The 24,153-nt window shown below is 40.1% G+C and overlaps 1 protein-coding gene and 1 non-coding gene across 2 annotated transcripts; both read right to left on the reverse strand.

Moving 5' to 3' along the window:
* Nucleotides 1-17,829: 17,829 nt before the first annotated feature.
* Nucleotides 17,830-23,963, reverse strand: LOC106612961 (2-hydroxyacyl-CoA lyase 2). The gene is made up of 14 exons (XM_014214684.3): nt 23,446-23,963; nt 22,770-22,971; nt 22,483-22,610; nt 22,016-22,266; nt 21,824-21,923; nt 21,563-21,660; nt 21,338-21,474; nt 21,117-21,251; nt 20,884-20,998; nt 20,542-20,711; nt 20,281-20,351; nt 20,081-20,152; nt 19,882-19,987; nt 17,830-19,736 (listed from the first exon to the last, which is right to left on the reverse strand). The coding sequence occupies exons 1-14, from the start codon at nt 23,545-23,547 to the stop codon at nt 19,558-19,560; spliced, it is 1,866 nt and encodes a 621-aa protein (XP_014070159.1). The 5' UTR covers nt 23,548-23,963; the 3' UTR covers nt 17,830-19,557.
* trnaa-cgc (transfer RNA alanine (anticodon CGC)) lies at nt 18,866-18,939 on the reverse strand. Its single transcript has one exon. It is a non-coding gene; the product is annotated as a tRNA-Ala (tRNA).
* Nucleotides 23,964-24,153: the final 190 nt, after the last annotated feature.

Below are 24,153 nucleotides of genomic sequence, written 5' to 3' on the forward strand. Positions count from 1 at the left end.
TGCTTGGACAAGGACTATCTATTTTAGAGCTAGACCAGTTGCCTAATTCCAAAAAATGACAAACTACTTATCTCAGAGTTGCAGCACAGTCCCCGCCTATGACCATATGGTGTTGCATTGATTGCCGAGAGCTTGTAAAATGTTAGATATAATGCTACTCCGTGTCACTGGTAGTCAATTAGAGAGGGAGACCATGCTATTTACTCACAATACTGTTATGAAGTTTTGCTGCCCACCATAAACTGTTCCCCGGACCTGCAATTGTGTGCATCTGTTATATTAAGCAAACCTAAGTTTACTACCACCACCCTGGAAACAGAGGCATGCATGTTGCTGAGATTTTGTACTTACACCATTCTGAAACTAGGAGACTGACCTATGTTGCACAGTAGTATTCTTGGAGTAATTCATTTTTCTCTAATGGAAGAGGTTTCAGCTCTCTCAAAGGCTCATAGCCACAGCCTGAGAAAGGGCACAGAAAATGTATGACGTAAATAAAGGAGGCTCAGTATTACTGTGTATGAGGATGACAAGAGTGGCTTCAAATGTTCCCATTCTGGAGACGTGTGTTATCAAACAGCGTGGTAGCCTCAGCTCCAGGCTTCTCTCATGTTGTTGGTGAAAACATGTGGCAGAGGCCAACAGCATGTAGCCTACAGTTTCCCATATCTGTTATCTGGTCCTGCCTATCCTATCAGTCATCCTGAGAGAGCACACCTGGCTGGGGCTGTAACCAGCATGATAAACACCAACAGACCGACCATCAGCTGGGTTTCAGGGATGAGTTAAAATCATCAACCCTCTTGTCCTGTGAAAATGCATGGGAATAATTGTATGTTTTGACTTCAATAGCCTTTTAGCCCTTACAACAGTGCGTCTCCAGCTCTATTCCCTTCCATATATTACATAAATCGTTGATACATTTATGTGGGACTAATATTTATGACTGAGACAGACATAACATGACACTTGAAAGTACATGCTTGAGATCCTGGTAAACAAGAGGATTATTGAAGCAGTTGCACAAAAACAACATTGATGATGGCTCTTTGTGATGATGATTAGGCATACCATTCACGTAATGCATAAAAATAGGGTACCCAGGGTCCATTTTAGTTGAAAATAAAATATCATACAATTCATTTATAACACATTTCTTATACATTTGTACATTCTGTAATATTATTTTAAGTGATTTGTTTTGTTTTTCCTAAAATGTATAATTCAACACGACGCCTAAATGTTTAAACTTGCCTTTGTGACAGCTGAAAACATTTATTCATCATGAAAAATAAGATATTTCCACCCAACCTTTTTGTAAAATTCGGATAACAATCATATGATTTCCCTGTCTAAAACAAATCAATCAATGTACATTTTACATAATATACTAATTTACCTAAAAAATATGGATGTGGTGGAAATGGCAAGGTGTGGTGGTAATGACATCTATGTAAAAAAATAAAAATAATTGGATCACCATTAGCTGTTGCAAATGCAGCAGCTACTCTTCCTGGGGTCCACACAAAACATTAAACATTACATAATACAGAACATTAATAGACAAGAACAGCTCAAGGACAGAACTACATAAAATATTTTTAAAGGCACACGTAGCCTACATATCAATACATACACACAAACTGTCTATGTCAAATAAGGGAGAGGCTGCAGGACTTGCAAAACTGCCTAGAAGGCCAGCATCCTGGAGTCACCGTTTGACTGTTGACGTTGAGACTGGTGTTTTGTGGGTACTATTTAATGAAGCTGCCAGTTGAGGACTGTGAGGCTTCTGTTTCTCAAACTAGACACTCTAATGTACTTGTCCTCTTGCTCAGTTTTGCACCGGGGCCTCCCACTCCTCTTTCTATTCTGGTTAGAGCCAGTTTGCGCTGTTCTGTGAAGGGAGTAGTTCACAGCATTGTACAAGATCTATAGTTTCTTGGCAATTTCTCGCATGGAATAGCCTTCATTTCTCAGAACAAGAATAGACTGACGAGTTTCAGAAGAAAGTTATTTGTTTCTGGCCATTTTGAGCCTGTAGTCGAACACACAAATGCTGATGCTCCAGATACTCAACTAGTCTGAAGGCCAGTTTTATTGTTTCTTTAATCAGGACTACAGTTTTCAGCTTTGCTAACATAATTGCAAAAGGATTTTCTCATGATCAATTAGCCTTTTAAAATGATAAACTTGGATTCAGCTAACACAACGTGCTATTGGATTACAGGAGTGATGGTTGCTGATAATGGGCCTCTGTACGCCTATGTAGATATTTCATTAAAAATCAGCCGTTTCCAGCTGCAATAGTCATTTACAACATTAAAAATGTCTACACTGTATTTCTGATCAATTTGATGTTATTTTAATGGACAGAAAAATTGCTTTTCTTTCAAAAACAAGGACATTTCTAAGTGACCCAAACCTTTGAACGGTAGTTTATGTTTTTTCAACAACAGGTTATGGTCAATAACATCAAAGTCTGCACTGAAATCTGACAGTACAGCTCCCACAATCTTCTTATTATCAATTTCTGTCAACCAATCATCAGTCATTTGTGTCAGTGCAGTACATGTTGAATGCCCTTCTCTATAAGCATGCTAAAAGTCTGTTTTTCATTTGTTTACGGAGAAATAGCATTGTATTTGGTCAACAGTTTGCTAAGAGCTGGCAGCAAGCTGATAGGTCTGCTGTTAGAACCAGTAAATGCCGCTTTACCTCTCTTGGGTAGCGGAATTACTTTGGCTTCCCTCCAGGCCTGAAGACAAATACTTCCCTCTATGCTCAGATTAAAGATATGACAGAGTGGCTATAGAGTCAGCTACCATCCTCAGTAGCTTTCCATCTAAGTTGTCAATGCCAGGTTTGTTATTATTGATCGTTAATAATAATTTTTCCACCTCTCCCACCCTAACTTTACAAAATGTAAACTTGCAATGCTTTTCTTTCATTAATTGTTATTCTATGCATGAATATGATGGCTCACTGTTTGTTGTTGGCATTTCCTGCCTAAGTTTGCCCACTTTGCCAATGAAGTAATCATAAAAATAATTGGCAACATCAAATGTTTTTGTGATGAGTAAGCAATCTGATTCGATGAAAGATGGAGTTGAATTAGTTTTTCTGCCCATAATTTCATTTAAAGTACTCCAAAGTTTTTTTTCCATCATTCTTTCATTGATCTTCGCTTCATAATATTATTGATCTTGACTTCATAATACATTGTCAAACATCTAATTAATATAAGACAAAGTAAGATTCAAAAAGTAGCCGATGGGCAGAGCTCAAGCAGATGGGCCTAGATTGCAGAGGGGTCATCCGCATAGAATAGCTCAGTGATCAGAGTGAAACTGTCTCATTTGTGGTATATCCAACACAGGTGTGGAGGGTCACCTGCTTGTGAGAATCACCAAGTGAACTGCCTGGATTTAACTGGTAATTCTAACAGGTAATTCTCTGTAAAGTCAATATGCATGATGATCTCCTCTTTCCGCAGATTCTCTTTTAATTCTCTCAGTTTGGAGTATTGGTGTTGAATATTGTACAATTGTTTCCGCAACTTCTCTTTCAATCATTTGGAGAAGTCCTCCAGTAGAATCTGCAGTGTGTCACACACATTTCCTTTTACTGTCAAATGTACAGTGAACTTCTCTATGTTTCCCTCTTTGTTTTTCTTCTATCGCTCTTCAGCTTTGTTTTTCCACTCAAACCACCATGTCTGCTCACCAGCATCAAAGTCAGATGTTAAAACTCTTTTGCTTGGCAAAGGGAACACTCTGTACATACACTCTTTCTTCAGGTCTTCACAAGGTCCTTCTTCAGGTCCGCACAAAGACTCTAAGGTTTTCAATGTTGCTGCAGCTGATCACTTTGTGATACTGTAGTTTGTCTGCCATGAACTGGAGGTTGGCGTGGGTTTTGCAGAGGCATGTGTCCCTATCTTGGACTGTTGGCTTGACAACCCAAAAGGGACATCTCTTGCAGATTTCATAGTATGACATTTTAATCTGTGAATATTCCCTCTTAAACTTCTGATGAAGGTTCTGAATTGTGCCATTTAGGAAGCACTTCTGCTTATTTTTCTTCTTGCTCGTTAGTGTGTCCTTTTCCGCTGTTGTTCTACTATTGTCATCATGTTCATAGAATCTAGTGATTTTCTCTTCTGTGGCTGTGCTAATTCTGTTACAATGCTTTTTCCTGGAGTATTGAAGACTTGTTGGCCTTTTTTCATTTGCCCTCATTGCTTTTGCTGAAAATCCAAATTCTCTTTTTGCGGCTTTGACCAGGCCATTGTAACGCAGGTCAGCTAATTTTGAATACTTATCGTTACTAGTGAGATTCCAGTAACCAATCATATTATACTATATTGCCATTGATATGTTTAAATGGACAGTTATTACAAATCAGCTGTCAGAAGCTGCATGACGAGCAGTTTATTTTGAGCCAATCAAAACTCAATATTCTCTTAGTCCCTCTCCTAACCTCACGTTATACACCAGTTGGCACCAACATGCAAAACATTAGAGCTAGAAGTAACGTGAAGAGCTACCGCCATTCCTTTGAAGAACAACTTAGGGTCAAATCGTTGAGAAGTTGTATAAAACTGAAATAAAAAAGAGAGAACTGGATATAAACACTCACTTACCAATACCAACGTGCTGTGAAGGGATTGGGGGAAAGATTGACGCCAGGATTTGGTCATTTGTTTTTGTATGGATTCAGTTCCAGCAAGGATGGGGAGCCGCCCGAACCCAGGACATCAATAAGATTTGCATGCAAAGATTTATTTTCCTTGGAGAACACTGAATTTGCACTGCCATACTACAGTGGTGTAGGATTTTTCTTGCAAGACATCAATGCATCATACATTGCAGTGGGATTGTTATAAACACATGCTACACTTAAACACCATACAGTGTTTATTGATAGGCACAGTCACTCAGATTTGATTCCATCTCATATTTGTTTCTGTCAGTATTTGTGAATTGGTTTGTGTTTTCTGTGGATTCATGTTTTGAACTTTGAAATCTGAGACCCTCAGATTAAGAGAGTTGGGTGCACCCTAGTAAACTATAGGCAGGATATATGGCCAATATGTAAGTCTATTGTACTACTGATGTATTTCATTAATATTGAGCTCATTGTACACATTTCACATATCAATATTTACTCAAAATAATACATTTTTTGTAAGTATTTTTATTTACAAAATACAAGCCGGCATTATTTTCCAAAATTATTTAATTGTGCAGTTTTCATTTCTCCCTACTGCTCCAGTAGCGAACCTAATTGGTCCAATAGAGTTTAAGCTTAAACATACAGTAGCCCATAGTGTTAAGCAATTGTTACACCATACTTTCTCAGGCTGTTGCCTCTGAGCATTTTTGAAGCCACATGTTTGTCCTTAGCATTGCACATTTTTTTATAGTTTTGCTTTAACTCAACTATGATGGTATTTTGAAAATCAAATCCTTCTCAAGTTCTTCGGAGTTCCCTTAATTTTCTGTTTTGTCTTTGTCGAATCTTGTCTCTCCATTTTCTTCATAAGTTGATCATATCTTTTTTTGTATTCCTCAGCTTTCCGTAAAGCTTTATCAAGTTTGACATTTGTCATGCAAAGATCTCTGTATGTTTTTGAGCGAACTCTTCCAACCTTTTTTCTTCCAGCAAGTATTTGACTTCTCATTCCTGTTGCAGACAATGAGGAAGGGGTATCAGGGCATGCATCAGGGGCAGGTATGTTGGCCTCATGTTCTGGCTGGAAGTCATCTGGTGACTGAGGTGGTGTGTTGCCTGACAGGTAGGTCTCCATTGCAACTGTTCTCTTTCAAGTCTATCTTCTATTCTGTTTGCTGCATTTCCATTACATTCTCTTCATTGTTCTGGCTTTGTAAGCTCAGAGATAGATTTCCATTCTCGTTTTTCTTCCAGTATCTCTTCATGTCTTTTTGCAGATGTTCCTGGTATAGTATAGGATCATTTTTTGTTTTGTTTCTGTCTGTGACCTCTGTGCTGTTTTATGTGGCATCTTCTATAAACAAAGAAAAATACTACTTAAGTTTTCACCTTGGAGAATTTTCTTTAAAACATGATTAAGTAAGCCTTAAGTAAAAAAAAAAACAACTAATAACAATACATTTTTTCCTTTCCACCACAGTTACATTTGTGATGGAAATGACACTTCTACAGTTTTTGGAGGAAAAAGACAGAATTCTTAGCATGCTTTGGCTAGTATTACAGCCAGCATATAGTGTCCGTGTCACAATAAGTTTCCATGGTAACTAAATTAACATTCTCTTGAAAAAACTTTATTAATGAGGAATTTGCCCTTGGTGGTGGAAATGACACCACTACCAAAGGACAGGTATATTCTTTGGGGGGGGAAACAAAAGGGCATACTCACGATAAATATTGAAATGGATGTTATTTAATTGACTCTTTCTCTAGTAGATAACATTGTGTAATGTGTAATTATTGTTTTCTCATAAGAAAACATAGTAAAAGCTCAAGTCTGGGCCAGGGACAAGGGCAAAACAGTGAAATTGAGTTATAAAATGCATCTGAAAAGTATCTAAAATACTTCTGTGAAATTAACATATAAAGAATATCTAAAAAACTAACCCAGAGGACATAGAAGTGCCCGTAGATGCAGAATCACGCACATATTCCTTTTGCCATAAAAAAAGGGGTTTAATAGGGATAGGGGGCAGTATTTTCACATCCGGATAAAAAGCGTGCCCAAAGTAAACTGCCTGTTACTCAGGCCCAGAAGCTAGGATATGCATATAATTGGTAGATTTGGATCGAAAACACTCTAAAGTTCCTAAAACTGTTAAAATAATGTCCGTGAGTATAACAGAACTGATTTGGCAGGCGAAACCCCGAGGACAAACAATCCAGGGGGAAAGAAATTGAGGTCACTTTGTTTTCCTTTGGTTTTCTATGGGAAGCTCTATTTAATAGGAACCTGGTTGCAGTTCCTATGGCTTCCACTAGATGTCAACAGTCTCTAGAAATTGGTTGATGTTTTTCTTTTGAGAAATGAAGAAGTAGGGCTGTTCATTGTAAGTGTCAATCCAAGTAGACTCCTCTGTTTGGTGCATGTGAACTGGAACGCGCTTCATGTTGTATTTATCCGAAATTGAACATAGTATATTCCGTCTTAAATTTTATCGATTATTTACGTTTTAGGATACCTAAAGTTGGATTAGGAACATTGTTTGAAATGTTTGGACCAAGTTTACAGGTAACTTATTAGATACTTTGCAGGCATGTTGGGCGAGTTGGAACCAGTGTATTTCTGAATCAAACGCGCCAAATAAATTGACATTTTTGGGACATAAAGAAGGACATTATCGAACAAAAGGACCATTTGTGATGTTTCTGGGACATTTTGGAGTGCCAACAGAAGAAGATCTTCAAAGGTAAGGCATTAATTATATCGCTATTTCTTACTTTTGTCGTGCATCTGCCTGGTTAAAATCTGATTTTCATACCGAGGTAAAGACAGTTTCAGGGTGGATATTCGATGGATATTCACCTGTAGTTTTCCTTACGTCCACTAACAGCAGTTAGGGACCGTCAACATAGTGACAAATCACATTTTTCACATTTCAATAGCTCTTTAACCATTACTCCTAACACTTTCAAAACTGGTTGTAGCTAACCCGATGGCATAGACACACATTGCACACCCTTTAGTTTGTCAATTTTCATCTCACATGATTTTACATACATTTTTCAAAATGTAAAATTTCGATAGCTCCTTGGTCATGTAACCTAGTGACTTCAAACAAGTTTCAGAATGTACACTCAGTGGGCCTACACATTGCACACCTTTTAGTTTGTCAATTTTTTTTATCTCACATGGATTTACATGAATTTTTCAACATTTTGAATTTCAATAGCTCCTTGGTCATGTGACCTAGCAACTTCAAACAAGGTTCAGAATGTCCACTCAGTAGGCCTACACATTGCACACCCTTTAGTTTGTCCATTTTCATCTCACACGTTGTTACATTAATTTTTCAAAATGTAAAATGTCAATAGCTCCTTGGTCATGTGACCTAGTGACTTCAAACAAGGTTCAGTATGTCCACTCAGTGGGCCTACACATTGCACACCCTTTAGTTTGTCCATTTTTATCTCACATGGTTTTACATGAATTTTTTCAAAATGTAGAATTTCAATAGCTCCTTGGTCATGTGACCTGGTGACTTCAAACAAGGTTCAGAATGTCCACTCAGTGGCCCTACACATTGCACACCCTTTAGTTTGTCCATTTTCAACTCACATGGTTCTACATGAATTTTTCAAAATTTAGAATTTCAATAGCTCCTTGGTCATGTGACCTACTGACCTCAAACAAGGTTCAGAATGTCCACTGACTATACCTTCATATCGCACACTCTGATGTTTGTCTACTTTCATCTCATGCTATTAGAATTACATCTGTAAGCTTTGCAGGCCTTCATTTTACATGGGTGTTAATAGAAAAAAATGTAAGTCAACAAATGTTCCATCCTCGCAATAACTATCTTTCACATGGACACAGAAATGATACGCAAATGGCTGTATGTGGTATGGATCAAGGACAGGAGAGGTGTTTGAACAGAGGTGCTTAAAGGAAGGCGCACAGTTAAGCCTCATGAAAAACAATGTTTCATATGCTCTTTTTAATCACAGTAATAGGCAGTGATTTGTCAGTCACAGTGAGCTTGATAACGTGAAAGAATCGTTTTCATAGCATCACTTTCATATACTGTACATTAAGACAAATCCTTCTACGTTTTGTATTAGAACACAGTTTACATAACCTGATAATGGCTTGATATTTGAGTGCATTCACAACAAGCCACCTGCAGACAACTTACAAAATGCAATATTGCATTTGAGGGTTCGTTTTTCTTATGAAAGTAGTTATTTGATGCATGGCCTACTATTTCTAACTGAGGAAATAAATTCCTATGTCTTTTGTGAGTAAAATACTTTTTCCAAAATTGATTTAGGTACATTTTTGTGAAGAGGTATGAGGGTTGTGATATGGGTCATTTAATAATAAAATCATTTAAGGGATCAATACATTTCTATATTGCTTCCCCAATATCTGCATGAACCATCAGGCCAAGTGTTTTTGGTTGACCCTGCTGGACAGAAAGAGAAGGAGTAATCGGAACACGCTACATTCAAATTCAGGTCTTAGTTATTCTATTGTACTGGATCTAATACATATTAGCATTTTACCTACATTCATAAGTCTAATACTTTTCTATGACATACTGTGAAATACTCTCTTGGCTGCTGGCTCTGTCACTTTCAGACATGCGCAGAGCAGACTTGAACCACAGGGGTTCTCTGTAAAGAGAGAGTAATCCAAAAGGCACAGACACACCCCTTGACTTTCAATTGGCACCGTTGACCTGTATGTATTCTCTCCTGATTGGCTCTGTGGTGCACAGTCTGGCAGTCTGACTAAAGTGCCAGAGGTATGAGGAGAGACATCCTCCTTTGTATTTATGGGAACAAATGTTTCCTAACACTTTGGATCCTATTCTTGGACAGTTAGAAGAGACAATGCATCAATGCAAAAAAAATAAAAATATTACTGTCCATGAGTAACCTCAAACTTGTGGGTCTATGGGTGTTTGGGCCAATAACTCAATTCTACCACTGACTAGTCTCTCATGCCTCTATGAACGGGGACAAAGGGCAATAGTTTTTAATCTAAACCATCCCTTTTTTACTGGAGTACACTAACCCCTATTTGGAGCTCTTTTCTTGACAAATAGTAGCAGTTTACCAGATAAGGAGTCAAAATGATCCAAAAGTAGATTGTTGTAAGGGTGTATTACATCCTGTGCTGGCCCCATTGTCACATCCATTCTGGATTCTGAGTGGTAAAATCATAGCTGAAAAATGCCTCTATGTATGTATATACATTTTCCGCCAAGACAGAACTGCCAAAGGGGGTGGAGTTGCAATCTGCTGCAGAGACAGCCTGCAGAGTTCTGTCATGCTATCCAGGTCTGTGCCCAAACAGTTCGAGCTTCTACTTTTAAAAATAAGTCTCTCGCTGTTGCCGCTTGTTACAGACCCCCCTCAGCCCCCAGCTGCGCCCTGGACACCATATGTGAATTAATTGCCCCCCATTTATCTTCAGAGTTTGTACTGTTAGGTGACCTAAACTGGGATATGCTTAACACCCCGGCCATCCTACAATCTAAACTAGATGCCCTCAATCTCACACAAATTATCAAGGAACCTACCAGGTACAACCCCAAATCCGTAAACTCGGGCACCCTCATAGATATCATCCTGACCAACGTGTCCTCTAAATACACCTTTGCTGTCTTCAACCAGGATCTCAGCGACCACTGCCTCATTGTCTGCATCTGTAATGGATCCGCGGTCAAACGACCACCCCTCATCACAGTCAAACGCTCTCAAAAACACTTCAGCGAGCAGGCCTTTCTAATCGACCTGGACTGGGTATCCTGGAAAGATATTGACCTCATTCTGTCAGTAGAGGATGCCTGGTTATTCTTTAAAAGTGCTTTCCTCACCATCTTAAATAAGCATGCCCCATTCAAAAAATGTAGAACCTGGAACAGATATAGCCCTTGGTTCACTCCAGATCTAACTGCCCTGACCAGCACAAAAACATCCTGTGGTGTTCTGCATTAGCATCGAATAGCCCCCGCGATATGCAACTTTTCAGGGAAGTTAAGAACCAATATACACAAGCAGTTAGGAAAGCAAAGGCTAGCTTTTTCAAGCAGAAATTTGCATCCTGTAGCACAAACTCAAATGTTCTGGGACACTGTAAAGTCTATGAGAATAAGAGCACCTCCTCCCAGCTGCCCACTGCACCGAGGCTAGGAAACACTGTCACCACCGATAAATCTACGATTATTGAGAATTTCAATAAGCATTTTTCTATGGCTGGCCTTGCTTTCCACCTGGCTACCCCTACGTCGGTCAACAGCTCTGAACCCCCCACAGCAACTTGTCCAAGCCTCACCCATTTCTCCTTCACCCAAATCCAGATAGCTGATGTTCTGAAAGAGCTGCAAAGTCTGGACCCCTACAAATCAGCTGGGCTAGACAATCTGGACCCTCTCTTTCTAAAATTATCCGCCGCAATTGTTGCAACCCCTATTACTAGCCTCATCAACCTCTCTTTCGTGTCGTCTGAGATCCACAAAGATTGGAAAGCTGCCACAGTCATCCCCCTCTTCAAAGGGGGACACTCTAGACCCAAACTGTTACAGACCAAAATCTATCCTACCCTGCCTTTCTAAGGTCTTCAAAAGCCAAGTTAACAAACAGATCACCGACCATTTCAAATCCCACCGTACCTTCTCCCCTATGCAATCTGGTTTCCGAGCTGGTCATGGGTGCACCTCAGCCACGCTCAAGGTCCTTAACGATATCATAATCGCCATCGACAAAAGACAATACTGTGCAGCCGTATCCATCGACCTGTCCAAGGCTTTCGACTCTGTCAATCACCATATTTTTATCGGCAGACTCAACAACCTTGGTTTCTCAAATGACTGCCTTGCCTGGTTCACCAACTACTTCTCAGATCGAGTTCAGTTTGTCAAATGGGAGGGCCTGTTGTCCGGACCTCTGCCAGTCTCTATGGGGGTGCCACAGGGTTCAATTCTCGGGCCGACTCTTTTCTCTGTATACATCAATGACGTCGCTCTTGCAGCTGGTGATTCTCTGATCCACCTCTACGCAGACGACACCATTCTGTAGACTTCTGGCCCTTCTTTGGACACTGTGTTAACTAACCTCCAGACGAGCTTCAATCCCATACAACTCTCCTTCCGTGGCCTCCAACTGCTCTTAAATGCAAGTAAAACTAATTGTATGCTCTTCAACCGATCGCTGCCCGCATCTGCCCACCCGCCTAACATCACTACTCTGGACGGTTCTGACTTAGAATATGTGTACAACTACAAATACCTAGGTGTCTGGTTAGACTGTAAACTCTCCTTCCAGACTCATGTTAAGCATCTCCAATCCAAAATTAAATCTAGAATCAGCTTCCTATTTCGCAAAACAAAGCATCTTTCACTCATGCTGCCAAACATACCCTCGTAAAACTGACTATCCTACCGATCCTTGACTTCGGCGATGTTATTTACAAAATAGCCTCCAACACTACTCAGCAAATTGTATGCAGTCTATCACTACCCACCACTGCGACCTGTATGCTCTCGTTGGCTGGCCCTTGCTTCATATTTGCCGCCAAACCCGCTGGCTCCAGGTCATTCATTACATCCTTGCTTGGTAAAGCCCCGCCTTATCTCAGCTCACTGGTCACCATATCAGCACCCACCCGTAGCACGCGCTCCAGCAGATATATTTCACTGGTCACCCCCAAAGCCAATTCCTCCTTTGGCCGCCTTTCCTTCCAGTTCTCTGCTGCCAGTGACTGGAACGAATTGCAAAAATCACTGAAGCTGGAGACTCATATCTCCCTCACTATCTTTAAGCATCAGCTATCAGAGCAGCTTACAGATCATTGCACCTGTACGTAGCCCATCTGTAAATAGCCCATCCAACTACCTCATCCCTATATTGTTATTTATTTTATTTATATTTTTGCACCACAGTATCTCTACTTGCACATTCATCTTCTGCACATCTCACTCCAGTGTTTATTTGCGAAATTGTAATTATTTCGCCACTACGGCCTATTTATTGACTTATCTCCCTATTCTTACTTCATTTGCACACACTATATAGACTTTTTATTGTGTTATTGACTGTACGTTTGTTTATTCCATGTGTAACTCTGTGTTGTTTGTGTCACACTGCTTTGCTTTATCTTGGCCAGGTCGCAGTTGTAAATGAGAACTTGTTCTCAACTGGCTTACCTTGTTAAATAAAGGTGAAATTAAAAATAAATAAAAATACTGTATGTGGGAATGTCTGTCCTACATGTAGTTTTGGTACATGGAATATTCCTCAACTGCATATATCATAAATTGCTATTGCAAATAGAAGTATTATGTTCAACAACTGACTGTCATCTATGATCTTTGTGATATGACTTTCTTTAAGCACATACTGATGAAACTGTCACTTAATATTTTTTTCTTATAGTCTACAAACACTCTACATTTATTCACTCTGTGATAGGGTTGGATTCTATATGCTACTTTTATTATTGTCCTGTAAATGGTTCAGTGCCTATAATTTAGGCTGTGTGTAGAATGGGGCATAAAGGAAATTACCTCTACTAATAAATTACTACAAGATTATAGTTATAAGGAAAACAGCATACACATTTGGCTTGTGTATTCAATAGCCTATAACTAATTATAATTCCATTATGTTTGCATAAAAAAGAGAATACTTCAAAATGAGAAGATCCTGCCATGGAAAAGACGACTGGGTGGACATAAAGTGGAAAGGAAGGGAAATAACTCACACCTTTGTAATGCAGGTTTGATAGTTATATTTTCAATAATGAATGGTTAGCTGTTATGTTACGTCAAAAACTCTATTTTATTTTTTGGTGTAGATGGCCAAGGAAGTTGCACAGAATTTCCCCAACATCCCCTCCCAAATTGATATGGAACCTTCAAAAACACATGGAGCAACTGCGAAAAGAAATGGCTGAGGATATACTAAAAATGTCTTGTATGTAATGACGTTTAATTCAAAGTAAATGTAAATTCTTTATTTTCATGTAGTTGTGTCAGACAGCCATATGTTCAGATCATGCCTATGATTTCAGAGTTCAACAAAGCCAACAACTGCTTCATTTGTGCCACTGATAAAGAACATGGATGTGGCCCTGACTGGGTTAGTAACTTTATTTAAAAACCTCTTACATCTAGACGTTCCGCTAGCGGAACACCTGCTCCAATATCCAATGATAGGCGTGGCGCGAATTACAAATTCCTCAAAAATACAAAAACTTCAATTTTTCAAACATATGACTATTTCACAGCATTTTAAAGACAAGACTCTCCTTTATCTAACCACACTGTCCGATTTCAAAAAGGCTTTACAGCGAAAGCAAAACATTAGATTAAGTCAGCAGAGTACCCAGCCAGAAATAATCAGACACCCATTTTTCAAGCTAGCATATAATGTCACAAAAACCCAGAAGACAGCTAAATGCAGCACTAACCTTTGATGATCTTCATCAGATGACACACCTAGGACATTATGTTATTAAATACAACGCATGTTTTGTTCAATCAAGTTCATATTTATATCAAAAAACAGCTTTTTACATTAGCATGTGACGTTCAGAACTAGCATACCCCCGCAAACTTCCGAAGGAATTTGCTAACATTTTACTAAATTACTCACGATAAACGTTCACAAAAAGCATAACAATTATTTTAAGAATTATAGATACAGAACTCCTCTATGCACTCGATATGTCCGATTTTAAAATAGCTTTTTGGTGAAAGCACATTTTGCAATATTCTAAGTACATAGCTCAGGCATCACGGGCTAGCTATTTAGAAACCCGGCAGGTTTAGCCTTCACCAAAATCAGATTTACTATTATAAAAGTTTGATTACCTTTTGTTGTCTTCGTCAGAATGCACAAATGTTGGTTTGGTCCAAAATAATCCATCGTTATATCCAAATTGCGGCGTTTTGTTCGTGCGTTCCAGACACTATCTGAAAGGGTAAATAAGGGTCGTGCGCATGGCACAATTCGTGATAAAAAAAATCTAAATATTCCATTACCGTACTTCGAAGCATGTCAACCGCTGTTTAAAATCCATTTTTATGCCATTTTTCTCGTAAAAAAGCGATAATATTCCGACCGGGAATGTCCATTTAGCTAAACAGAGGAAAGTAAACAAAGCTTTCGGTCGACGCGGGCACGAGCCTGAGTCTCACAGTACTGTAACCAGCCACTACCCAAACGCGCTACTTTGTTTCAGCCAGAGCCTGCAAAGCCACGATTCAGCTTTTTACCGCCTTCTGAGACCCTATGGCAGCCGTAGGAAGTGTCACGGGACAGCTAAGATCCTCACTCTTCAATAAACAGAGACAAGAAGAACGACACCTTGTCAGACAGGCCACTTCCTGAATGAAACCTTCTCAGATTTTGGCCTGCCATATGAGTTCTGTTATACTCACAGACACCATTCAAACAGTTTTAGAAACTTTAGGGTGTTTTCTATCCATATGTAATAAGTATATGCATATTCTAGTTACTGGGTAGGAGTGGTAACCAGATTAAATCGGGTACGTTTTTTATCCAGCCGTGAAAATACTGCCCCCTAGCCATAACAGGTTAACATGTTTATAATCTTTTGACAACAGTGACTGCGTGTAAGACAATTTATGATATAACACAATGGATAGCTAATTCATCATTCGTCATACTGCATTGATATTTGATATTATTTATAAAGCGTTAAGCTTTGTTTTGTTTTAGATTGAATGTTTTGCATGCCAACGTTGGTTCCATGTGCTGTGCCTAGGAATGAAGACAGAGTTCAACAGAGTAAAGAACACAAACTGGAAGTGCAGTCTTTGTTGTTGAAAATGTATGCTATACCCCATCCACACTGAAGAGGCTCTGAAATGTACATCAACCAGGGATAAAGAGAAAGTTAACACTGTGAAATGTTTCATACTTAATTAAAGGTCTACAATTTCTGTTTAATTTGTCAATGTAACATTTTTATTCATTGATTTACTGCCCATCATTACTGTGGTTACATGTTCAGTATATATATTGACCAGCAAACCTACTGTAGTCTACCTCACTCTTCATCCCTGCTTTGAACAATTAATAGCATGACTCTCGTACTTTGCCCCTTTCCTTTATGGTTGATATTAACGACGAAAGGAGATATTATCTGTCTCTCTCCTATTTCCTACCACTGTTAAATACTGTGGAAAAATAAAAAACTGGGAAAATAAGTAATTAGAACTACCAATTATTATAGATAAATATTAAAGAAAAGGGTAAACACAACACTGGACTGAACCCCCTAATTGTCAAACTAATATTAATGCAATATGGGTGTATATCCACTGCATGCTTCTTAGGTGTGTAATTGAAAAGACCAAGGAGCTATTGCAAAATTGAAACTATGAAAAATGTACGTTACACCACGTGATTTTACAGTACACAAACAAGAGTGTGCAATATAGAAGGGTTGTCAGCGGACGTTAGGTCACATGACCAAGGAGCTATTAAAATTTTTGATTTTGAAAAATGCAGGTAAATCCATGTGAGATGAAAATTGACAAACTAAAGGGTGTGCAATATAGAAAGGTAGTCAGTGGATATACTGAACCTTGTTTGAAGTCATTAGGTCACATGACCAAGGAGCTATTGAAATTTTACATCTTGAAAAATTCATGTAAAAACGTGTGAGATGAAAATGGTCAAACTAAAGGGTGTGCAATATAGAAGGGTAGTCAGTGTACATTCTGAACCTTGTTTGAAGTCAGTAGGTCACATGACCAAGGAGCTATTGAAATTTGAATGTAAAAAAAGTTTGTACTTTGTTTACGCTCCCTAACTAATTCAACTTGGAATGCAAAATGCTGCTCACATTTCCACGTTTATTAGCTTTGGAAAGCGAATTAATGTCCAAATCGTGAAAATAAGACCTGTGCAATGTTGTGCACAATTTTTCCAACATCATGACACTTATTTTGAGTCTGTGGCTCAAGTGGTTTGAAAGCTATTGAGGTTTGAAAGCGCGAATATCCGTCAAATATCCAACTTAAAACTATCTTTACCTCGGTGATTTTCATGTGTTTGTATGCGGGGTGCTGTCCTCGATAATCGCATGGTCTGCTTTCACCGTAAAGCCTTTTTGAAATCTGACACAGCGGCTGGATTAACAAGAAGTTAATCTTTATTTTGATGTATAACACTTGTATGTTTTATGAATTTTTATTATGAGTATTTCTGTTTTTGAATTTGGCACACTGCATTTTCACTGGATGTTGTCAAATCAATCCCGTTAACGGGATTCGAGCGGGAAGGGATCACTAAGAAGTTAAGAGAGTAGCTAGATATTGTCACGGCAGTATGGACACAGATTAATTAAACAGATGAACATCCTTGTTAAACAAGAAAGTTTATGTAAAGGGTGATTGGTGTTAGTTACAGTGGTAGAAAAAGTTCCCAATTGTCATACTTGAGTAAAAGTAAAGATACCTTAATAGAAAATGACTCAAGTAAAAGTGAGATCATATCAGAGGCAGTAGGGATGATCAGGGATGGTCTCTTTAAGTGCTTGAATTTTCCTGTCATGTTTAGCATTCAAAATGTAACAAGTACTTTTGGGTGTCAGGGAAAATGTATGGAGTAAAAAGGTACATAGTTTTCTTTAGGAATGTAGTGAAGTAAAATATAAATAGCAGGTGTACCATCTGCTGGTAATTATGAGAATTGCACCCACAAGGAGTAGGCCAAAGGTTACTAAGACAGGTTACTGCTGTAAAAACATTAGGACAAAAATACTAAAGAAATCTGCTTGAAATCAGTTAATTCCATTAGTACCGCTTGAGGAAATAGGAAAGTAGGACCAACCGAGAACACATGAAAAGCCTTTGCAAGCCCTGATGTTAGCTCTAGCTCTGCATGTGCTCCAGAGAATCAGCAGGGGCACTGCTCACCATAGAATGGTTGATAGGAAGCAACTCTCCCTGGAAAAGTAGAGAATAATAAAGAGGTCTACAGGTGCAGAGGAGAACATACAGCTGGAAAAGAAAAGGAAGGAGTTAAGAGAAGACTACTGTTGGCCAAATAAATCATTCATATATCAAGCAGACATAATTACTCAACTTATTTCAACCAATAAGACCAAAGTAAATGATCCAAATTGTATTATTAATATGTAATACATTGATTAACACTTGTAGACTTTGAACATTGAATCTAAAAGCAAACCATATCCTATTATCCAAAACAGTCATTGAACATTAATACAGTAGAACAATCATTTAACAAGACTTTGTAGTATGGTAACGCAAGACTAGCATGTTTGTGACTATATAGCCAGAGACATATAGAGATCTGTATGTACAGTAGCTCTGCCTACAGCCAACACAATCTTGACATCTGAGTTGATAAAAGTTAAAGGTAAATGATAGAGGATAAGGAGGGCAGTGGAGTGGATAGTGTAGTAATACACTGGTCATAACAATGGTCAGTATCTCAGACTTAGACAACCAATGTAGTTGGTGTCACAAAGGCACCACTCAATAGAGGGGGAAAAAACACTAGATTTACATTATTCTCTATTGCAACGCAAATATAACTGTCCCTATAATCCCACAGCGTTCGGATTCCAGAACTGATGACTAAATGCATTGTGTCAACATTGAAAAACAAAAGAGGCATACTAGTATCACTGTGCTTATGTAGAAGATCAAATATTATATAATCAAATACCAAATGCTAGTGCAACAGATTCTCAGACCCAGATTCAGGGCACGTGTCTTCCAATTCCCCTCCTTACAACAACCCAAACATTATGAATAGTACATTCAAAGCAAAAGAGAAATATTCCAATATTTAAAAAAACCACTCAAATTTAAGGTGGACTTCAATTTGCACAATCAGGATAATGCAGAATTCCTTAAAGTAGGTCAACCTGAAATAGTATGAGCAGTGTAATAAGTCAGATTTGATCATTTATTTAAGATTATAATGATCAATACCCAAATGGTAAAATATGGTAACATCTTCCAGTTTAAATTCCTTCCTTTTTCATAGAGCGTCTTGTATTTTTGTATCCATTCTGTTGATTGATGTATTACATTTTTTACATTTGAGTCATTTAGCAGACACTCTTATCCAGAGCGACTTACAGTAGTGAATGCATAAATTTCTTCTCTGTACTGGTCCCCCGTGGGAATCGAACCCACAACCCTGGCGTTGCGAACACCATGCTCTACCGACTGAGCCACACGGGACTGTGTATTAGTGGAGTCTTACAGCACGTTCAATAATCAAAGCCTTACAATCATCAATTATATACCATTTAAATTAAATGATTACAATTGTATTATTATCTTGTTGTTAACCCTACAGATCCTGCTGAGACTTGTAGGTTAGTGTATGATTAATTTCCCTAAATATCCCTATGAAGGACATGCCATTCGAAAATTCACTTTATTTGGTTTTTCAAAATAAATGGCCGGCTTCAAGGTAGAGTTCAGTAGATCAATAGGCAATCTGAAGTCAATACACAGGTATTAGTTAAGTGTATACAGCAAGGATACTGGCCTACTACATAACAGCAGCAAAGCCAGGCGTAGTTCATTTTCCAAAGCATACATGTCAAGTTTGGTTCTCTCCAGCAAAAATAACCAAAAAGTCCATGATCAAAACTTATCTTCACAGCTGTTTGAAAGGCTGATAAAGGTTGAGAAGATTGACTTCCTGAATTGTTTTCTCTTCTTCACCAGAGAACTACAGCAGTTGTACTGTTCCACAGCATGTGAACATATTTGGGTTTCTAGGCAAGGTGGGAAGGTTTTAGGACCCACAGGTCCAGACAGAGACCCCAGGGGTTGCAGTCTCTGAGCTACTCTACACAGAGATGGAACCCTCTCTGAAGTTGGTCTTCCCTATGAGAACATTGAGAAGTGTGGCTCTTCCCTGTCTGGTCTCCTTCTGTGCCTCTTTTATGATGCCATCTAGCTTGTCCTCGTCTTCGCGACCAATGAGGGTGCCTTTGCCTCCATAACCGTCTGCAACTATGTGGTAATCTAGGAAAGGAGAGAACAGAGACAGCGAATTGGATGTGTGACATTACATCCAAAGAGATGATATAGGCCAACAGAGATGTGTGAGTATGGGCACTAGAGATCCCCAATATGGTGGCAATGAGGGTACAGTAGGCAACATAAAGACCTGTGAAGGCCAGGCCACAGGCCACGTTGCTGCCCAGGATGGGAACCTGCTCCCTGGCGATCTGGCTCCAACAGGCATCGTTCCCCACCAGAGCAATTACTGGCGTCTGGGAGAGAGAGGGACAAAGCAGATTAACTGGTGAATGCATGATTAGTTAGTTGATAAATTGGTCTGAATAGTGAATTGGTTATTACTGTACCTTGTGTCTGGTAAAGGTGTCAAATTCTGCAACACTGTATCCCAGGGATCCATCGCCATAAATGATCCACACCTTAATGAGAAATTTAGTCAGCTAAAGTCAACCAAAACCATACATGGTGTTTCACAACATGAAAAAACGACAAACCTAAACCCCTATAAAACAGTGATGGATAAAGGATGCTTGGTATTCTACTGTACCTCTGACTCAGGTCGACACAGCTTGGCTCCCAGAGCAAACCCTCCTCCAACACCAAGGGTTCCAAATGCTCCTGTTAGAATGACAAACATTAGGTAATCATCCATTAAGATAAAGAATATCCAGGTTTCACATTCAATAAACAAGTCCTACTTTTTTTATTGTACATGTTAATACCTCTCTTACTCAAGTGACCACATTATAACCCATTTTGTAAAAATATAAAAAATAAACTCATAACACTGTCCACTGAGGATCCTGACCTGGATCCAGCCAGCGGAGTGGGCCCCTTGGTCTCATGATGTAAGCAGCACTGCCCACAAAGTCGCCCCCATCCGCCACTATGATGCTGTCGTCAGCCATCAGCTCATCCACACGGTGCAGGACACTCAGGGGGTTCAGGTGGCGGTCCGTCTTCTCATCAGCCTTCCCCCTGCACGGAAAAAACACAGAACAAAACACACTTTCACAGGGAACAGTCATCTGTACTGTCTGTGGTTGGTGTACTGACTAGTCATTTGCATGGAGGTCATTGGTTAGGTATACAAAAAAAAAAAAAATGTTGGCTTTCTGCCCAACTTGCTGAATGAATTCCACAAGTGTACCGATTAGCCTTCTCTTTGGTGACATCTCCTGCTTTGAGACTCTGTGGCCAATCCTCTGGACATGTGTGGCCCTTGAGGCCTTTGGAGAGGCGGAGTAGGAAGGAGCCTGCATCTCCTAAAAGACAGACAGAAATGTGAGTCTCCACAAGACCAAATAGCCCAAAGAAGTAGTGGCAGCATTTTGTGAAAGCAAATAAGACTTCTGATTGGACAATTCAGTCATCAGTACCAACCCTGAATGGCCACAGTGGGCTTCCAAAACATGTCAGAGTTCTTCAGAAGTTGAGTCTTGTCTCTGTTGACAGCAATGATCCTGCTGCGCCTGTTCAGCACTCTGCCGTAGCTTAATCGGAAGTCACATACAGTTCCTGGAACACATACCACCATTGTGAGACCGCCTCAAAGACACAAAAACTGTATGAAGACAAAACTTACAGGTGGCAGTTTGTCTCACCTGCTAGCAGCACAAGGTCTGCTTCCTTCAGGGCATCCCTCCTGTTCTGTCTGATGTGCAAGGGACTGTTCCTACCCAGCATGCCACGGGACATTCCACCCAGGAAGCAGGGGATACCTAGAGACTCCAGAGCCGCCCTGTTACAGGACAACTATATGAATTGGCATTGAATGGACCAGAAGTCTGCTGATGTCTTGTGTAATATAAATGTGGTTGTTGAAATACCTGATGTCATCTGCAGGTGTTGGAGGTAGTGTTGCCTGGCTCCCCAGTAGGATAACAGGCTTCTTGGCTCTGCTCACCAGCTCTATACACTTTTGTACCTGATGACAGATCAATAGAGGTTGAGCCACAAGGGATACATAAAAAACATGCCTTCGTGTCTATTGGAAAACTGTAACTGGTTACAGTATGAACTGTCGGCTTCTACCAAATCAAGCCTTTCTCACAGTTGTTAGAGAACGACTGAGGGCTAGTTAGTCTTGCCTGATTGTCTGTTGCCTGAGGGATGTGTACAGGGAGAGGGGACACGTCTCTGGTTTCCCAGGCCCCAGCAAACAAGTTCTTTAGGTGATTGTGGAGATACCTTATGGAAGAAAATATACAGCATCTGTTACTTTCACAAATCACTAGGGATGTGTGAAAGCATGGTCAAGCACAATTCTGCTGATTACTCACCAAGTGACAACTTTCCCCATTATTCCCTTGGGAGGGTTTTTCACTCCGAACTCTTTGGACACCAGGTGGAAGGGGTAGAGTGTGTCGATGGGGAACTCTATGAAGACAGGGCCTGGAGTTCCAGACTGGGCGATGGCCAGGGCCTTCCTCACAGTGATGGCGATGTCCTTCACACTCCTCACTGAGGCGCAGAACTTACACAGCGGCTTGAACAGGGACATCTGGTCAATGTCCTGCAGCGCTCCTCTACCCTGCACAACAAAAGTTCACCAAGAGGTCAAACCTCCACAATGGATAGGGGGAATCATACGAGAGTGTGCTCACCCCAGTCACAACTCAACAGTGCAGGATTTTGGTAATTTGTTGTGTAGAACTTGCTGGTGCAGCGTGACCTTAGCCTTAGTGTTAACGTTAGGACTAGGGTACCCCCCATGCAGCTACACCAGTAAAAGCCCTCAGACTCTCACCTGAAGTAGTGTTGCAGCAGCTCCCCCCAAGAGAAGCAGTGGAGACTCGGCCATCTGAGCGTTCTTCACTGCTGTGACTGTGTTAGTCAGGCCTGGGCCAGCAGTCACTGCAGCTACACCTACAGTGCCTGTTGGAGGGAGAATCACTGACAGTGTCAATGTTACTGTATGAACAAATGAGTAGACTATAGTGCACTAAGCAAGTTAAACCAGTCCCGGACAGTTCAGATAAATTCCTTACATTACAGTTGTCAGTGTCTGCGATATTACGCATGTTACTTATTTACCAGAGAGCCTGGCTACTGCATCAGCTGCAAAGACGGCAGTAGCCTCGTGCCTGGTGTCCACGATGCGGATGCCCAGCTTCTCGCAGGCCACCAAGATGGGTGAGATGTGCCCCCCCACCAGGGTGAAGACAAACTTAACCCCATGGGCACGCAGAACCTCTGCCACACTCTCCCCACCATGGCGAGGGCTCTGGGTCTCAGTCTGGGGGAAGAAGTAGAGGACTCAGGCAAATAATTGAACAGGCAGACTTCAAAATCAGGGTCATGGACTGTGAATATTTGATTTAATTAACTGAAAAGTGCTGTCATAAATGAGAAAGGCCTATTGGTTATTTATTTATCACTACAGTATCTTGTAATTATCAATGAACTGCATATTGTCCTTGTAGGCCTAATGCACCTTATGTGGCCCAATGTATGACTTCTGAAGAACCTGTACTGTCGTCATGGCCTTTGTGTTAGCCACAAGGCAGTTAAAAGTTCTCTCATATGCAGCAGGGTTACCCTTCACCTAGTAAGGCTAAGTGAGAAAAATAAATACAGACAAGGTACAGTAAGAGCAAGCTGTTTTACTTCTAAGAATGTCAAGTTGCAGGTGAGTTTCAGAGTTGAGACAGCAAGTGAGCAGGCTGAAGCCAAGTTAGAATGTAACATTGTTTACACCGAAGGGACTTACCTTATGAAACAACTGATACAGTAAACCAAGTTTATACGCTACAAATACCAGTCCTCCGAAGGCAAAACCAACAAAACACCCCAGTGCGGTGGCAATCTCCATTTCCAACCGACGGCAATGTGTCAAAATACGGAAGCAAGTCCTAAAATAAAGCAGTATCCAATATTTTATCCTGATCGAATAGCTCTCCGGTTTAGGCTGCTGTTCATCCAATGCACATCCTAGTAACCTTACAATTTATAGACAGGCATTTCAAATGCACTATTTACTAGCCTACTGTACAAGAAACGCGTGGAAAACCACCCGCTAGTGCAATGAAACTAACCACCGTATTTCAACTTCAAATGACCGATGATTGCTATTGCTCACTGTTGACGCAAATGTCGCAAAATGGATATTCACGGTCAACGACGCAGTGTTCCGCAACTACTGGGATCGTGAATAAAAACAGAGAGGAAGAGGCGAGGTAATTGGGCCAAAATCAGCCTTCTCCAGCAGGTGTTTTTTTTTCTTCCGTTTTTTTCGCTCACCAAGTCAGTTTTTGTATGGGGGTTCATAAAGCCCAACAGGTACCATAATACCCATAAAACCTAGGGGTCAAACAGCAAAATGGTTCCATTCGTTTTTCCACCATTAATTTTCCCCATAGAGGATTTTAGAAACACTTAAAATAAGTGCTGTGTTTCATGTAGGCTTACCCTGGCGTGA

The sequence above is a fragment of the Salmo salar genome, chromosome 09, assembly GCF_965601325.2.
Source record: "Salmo salar chromosome 09, fSalSal1, whole genome shotgun sequence".
Taxonomy (NCBI): Eukaryota; Metazoa; Chordata; class Actinopteri; order Salmoniformes; family Salmonidae; genus Salmo; species Salmo salar.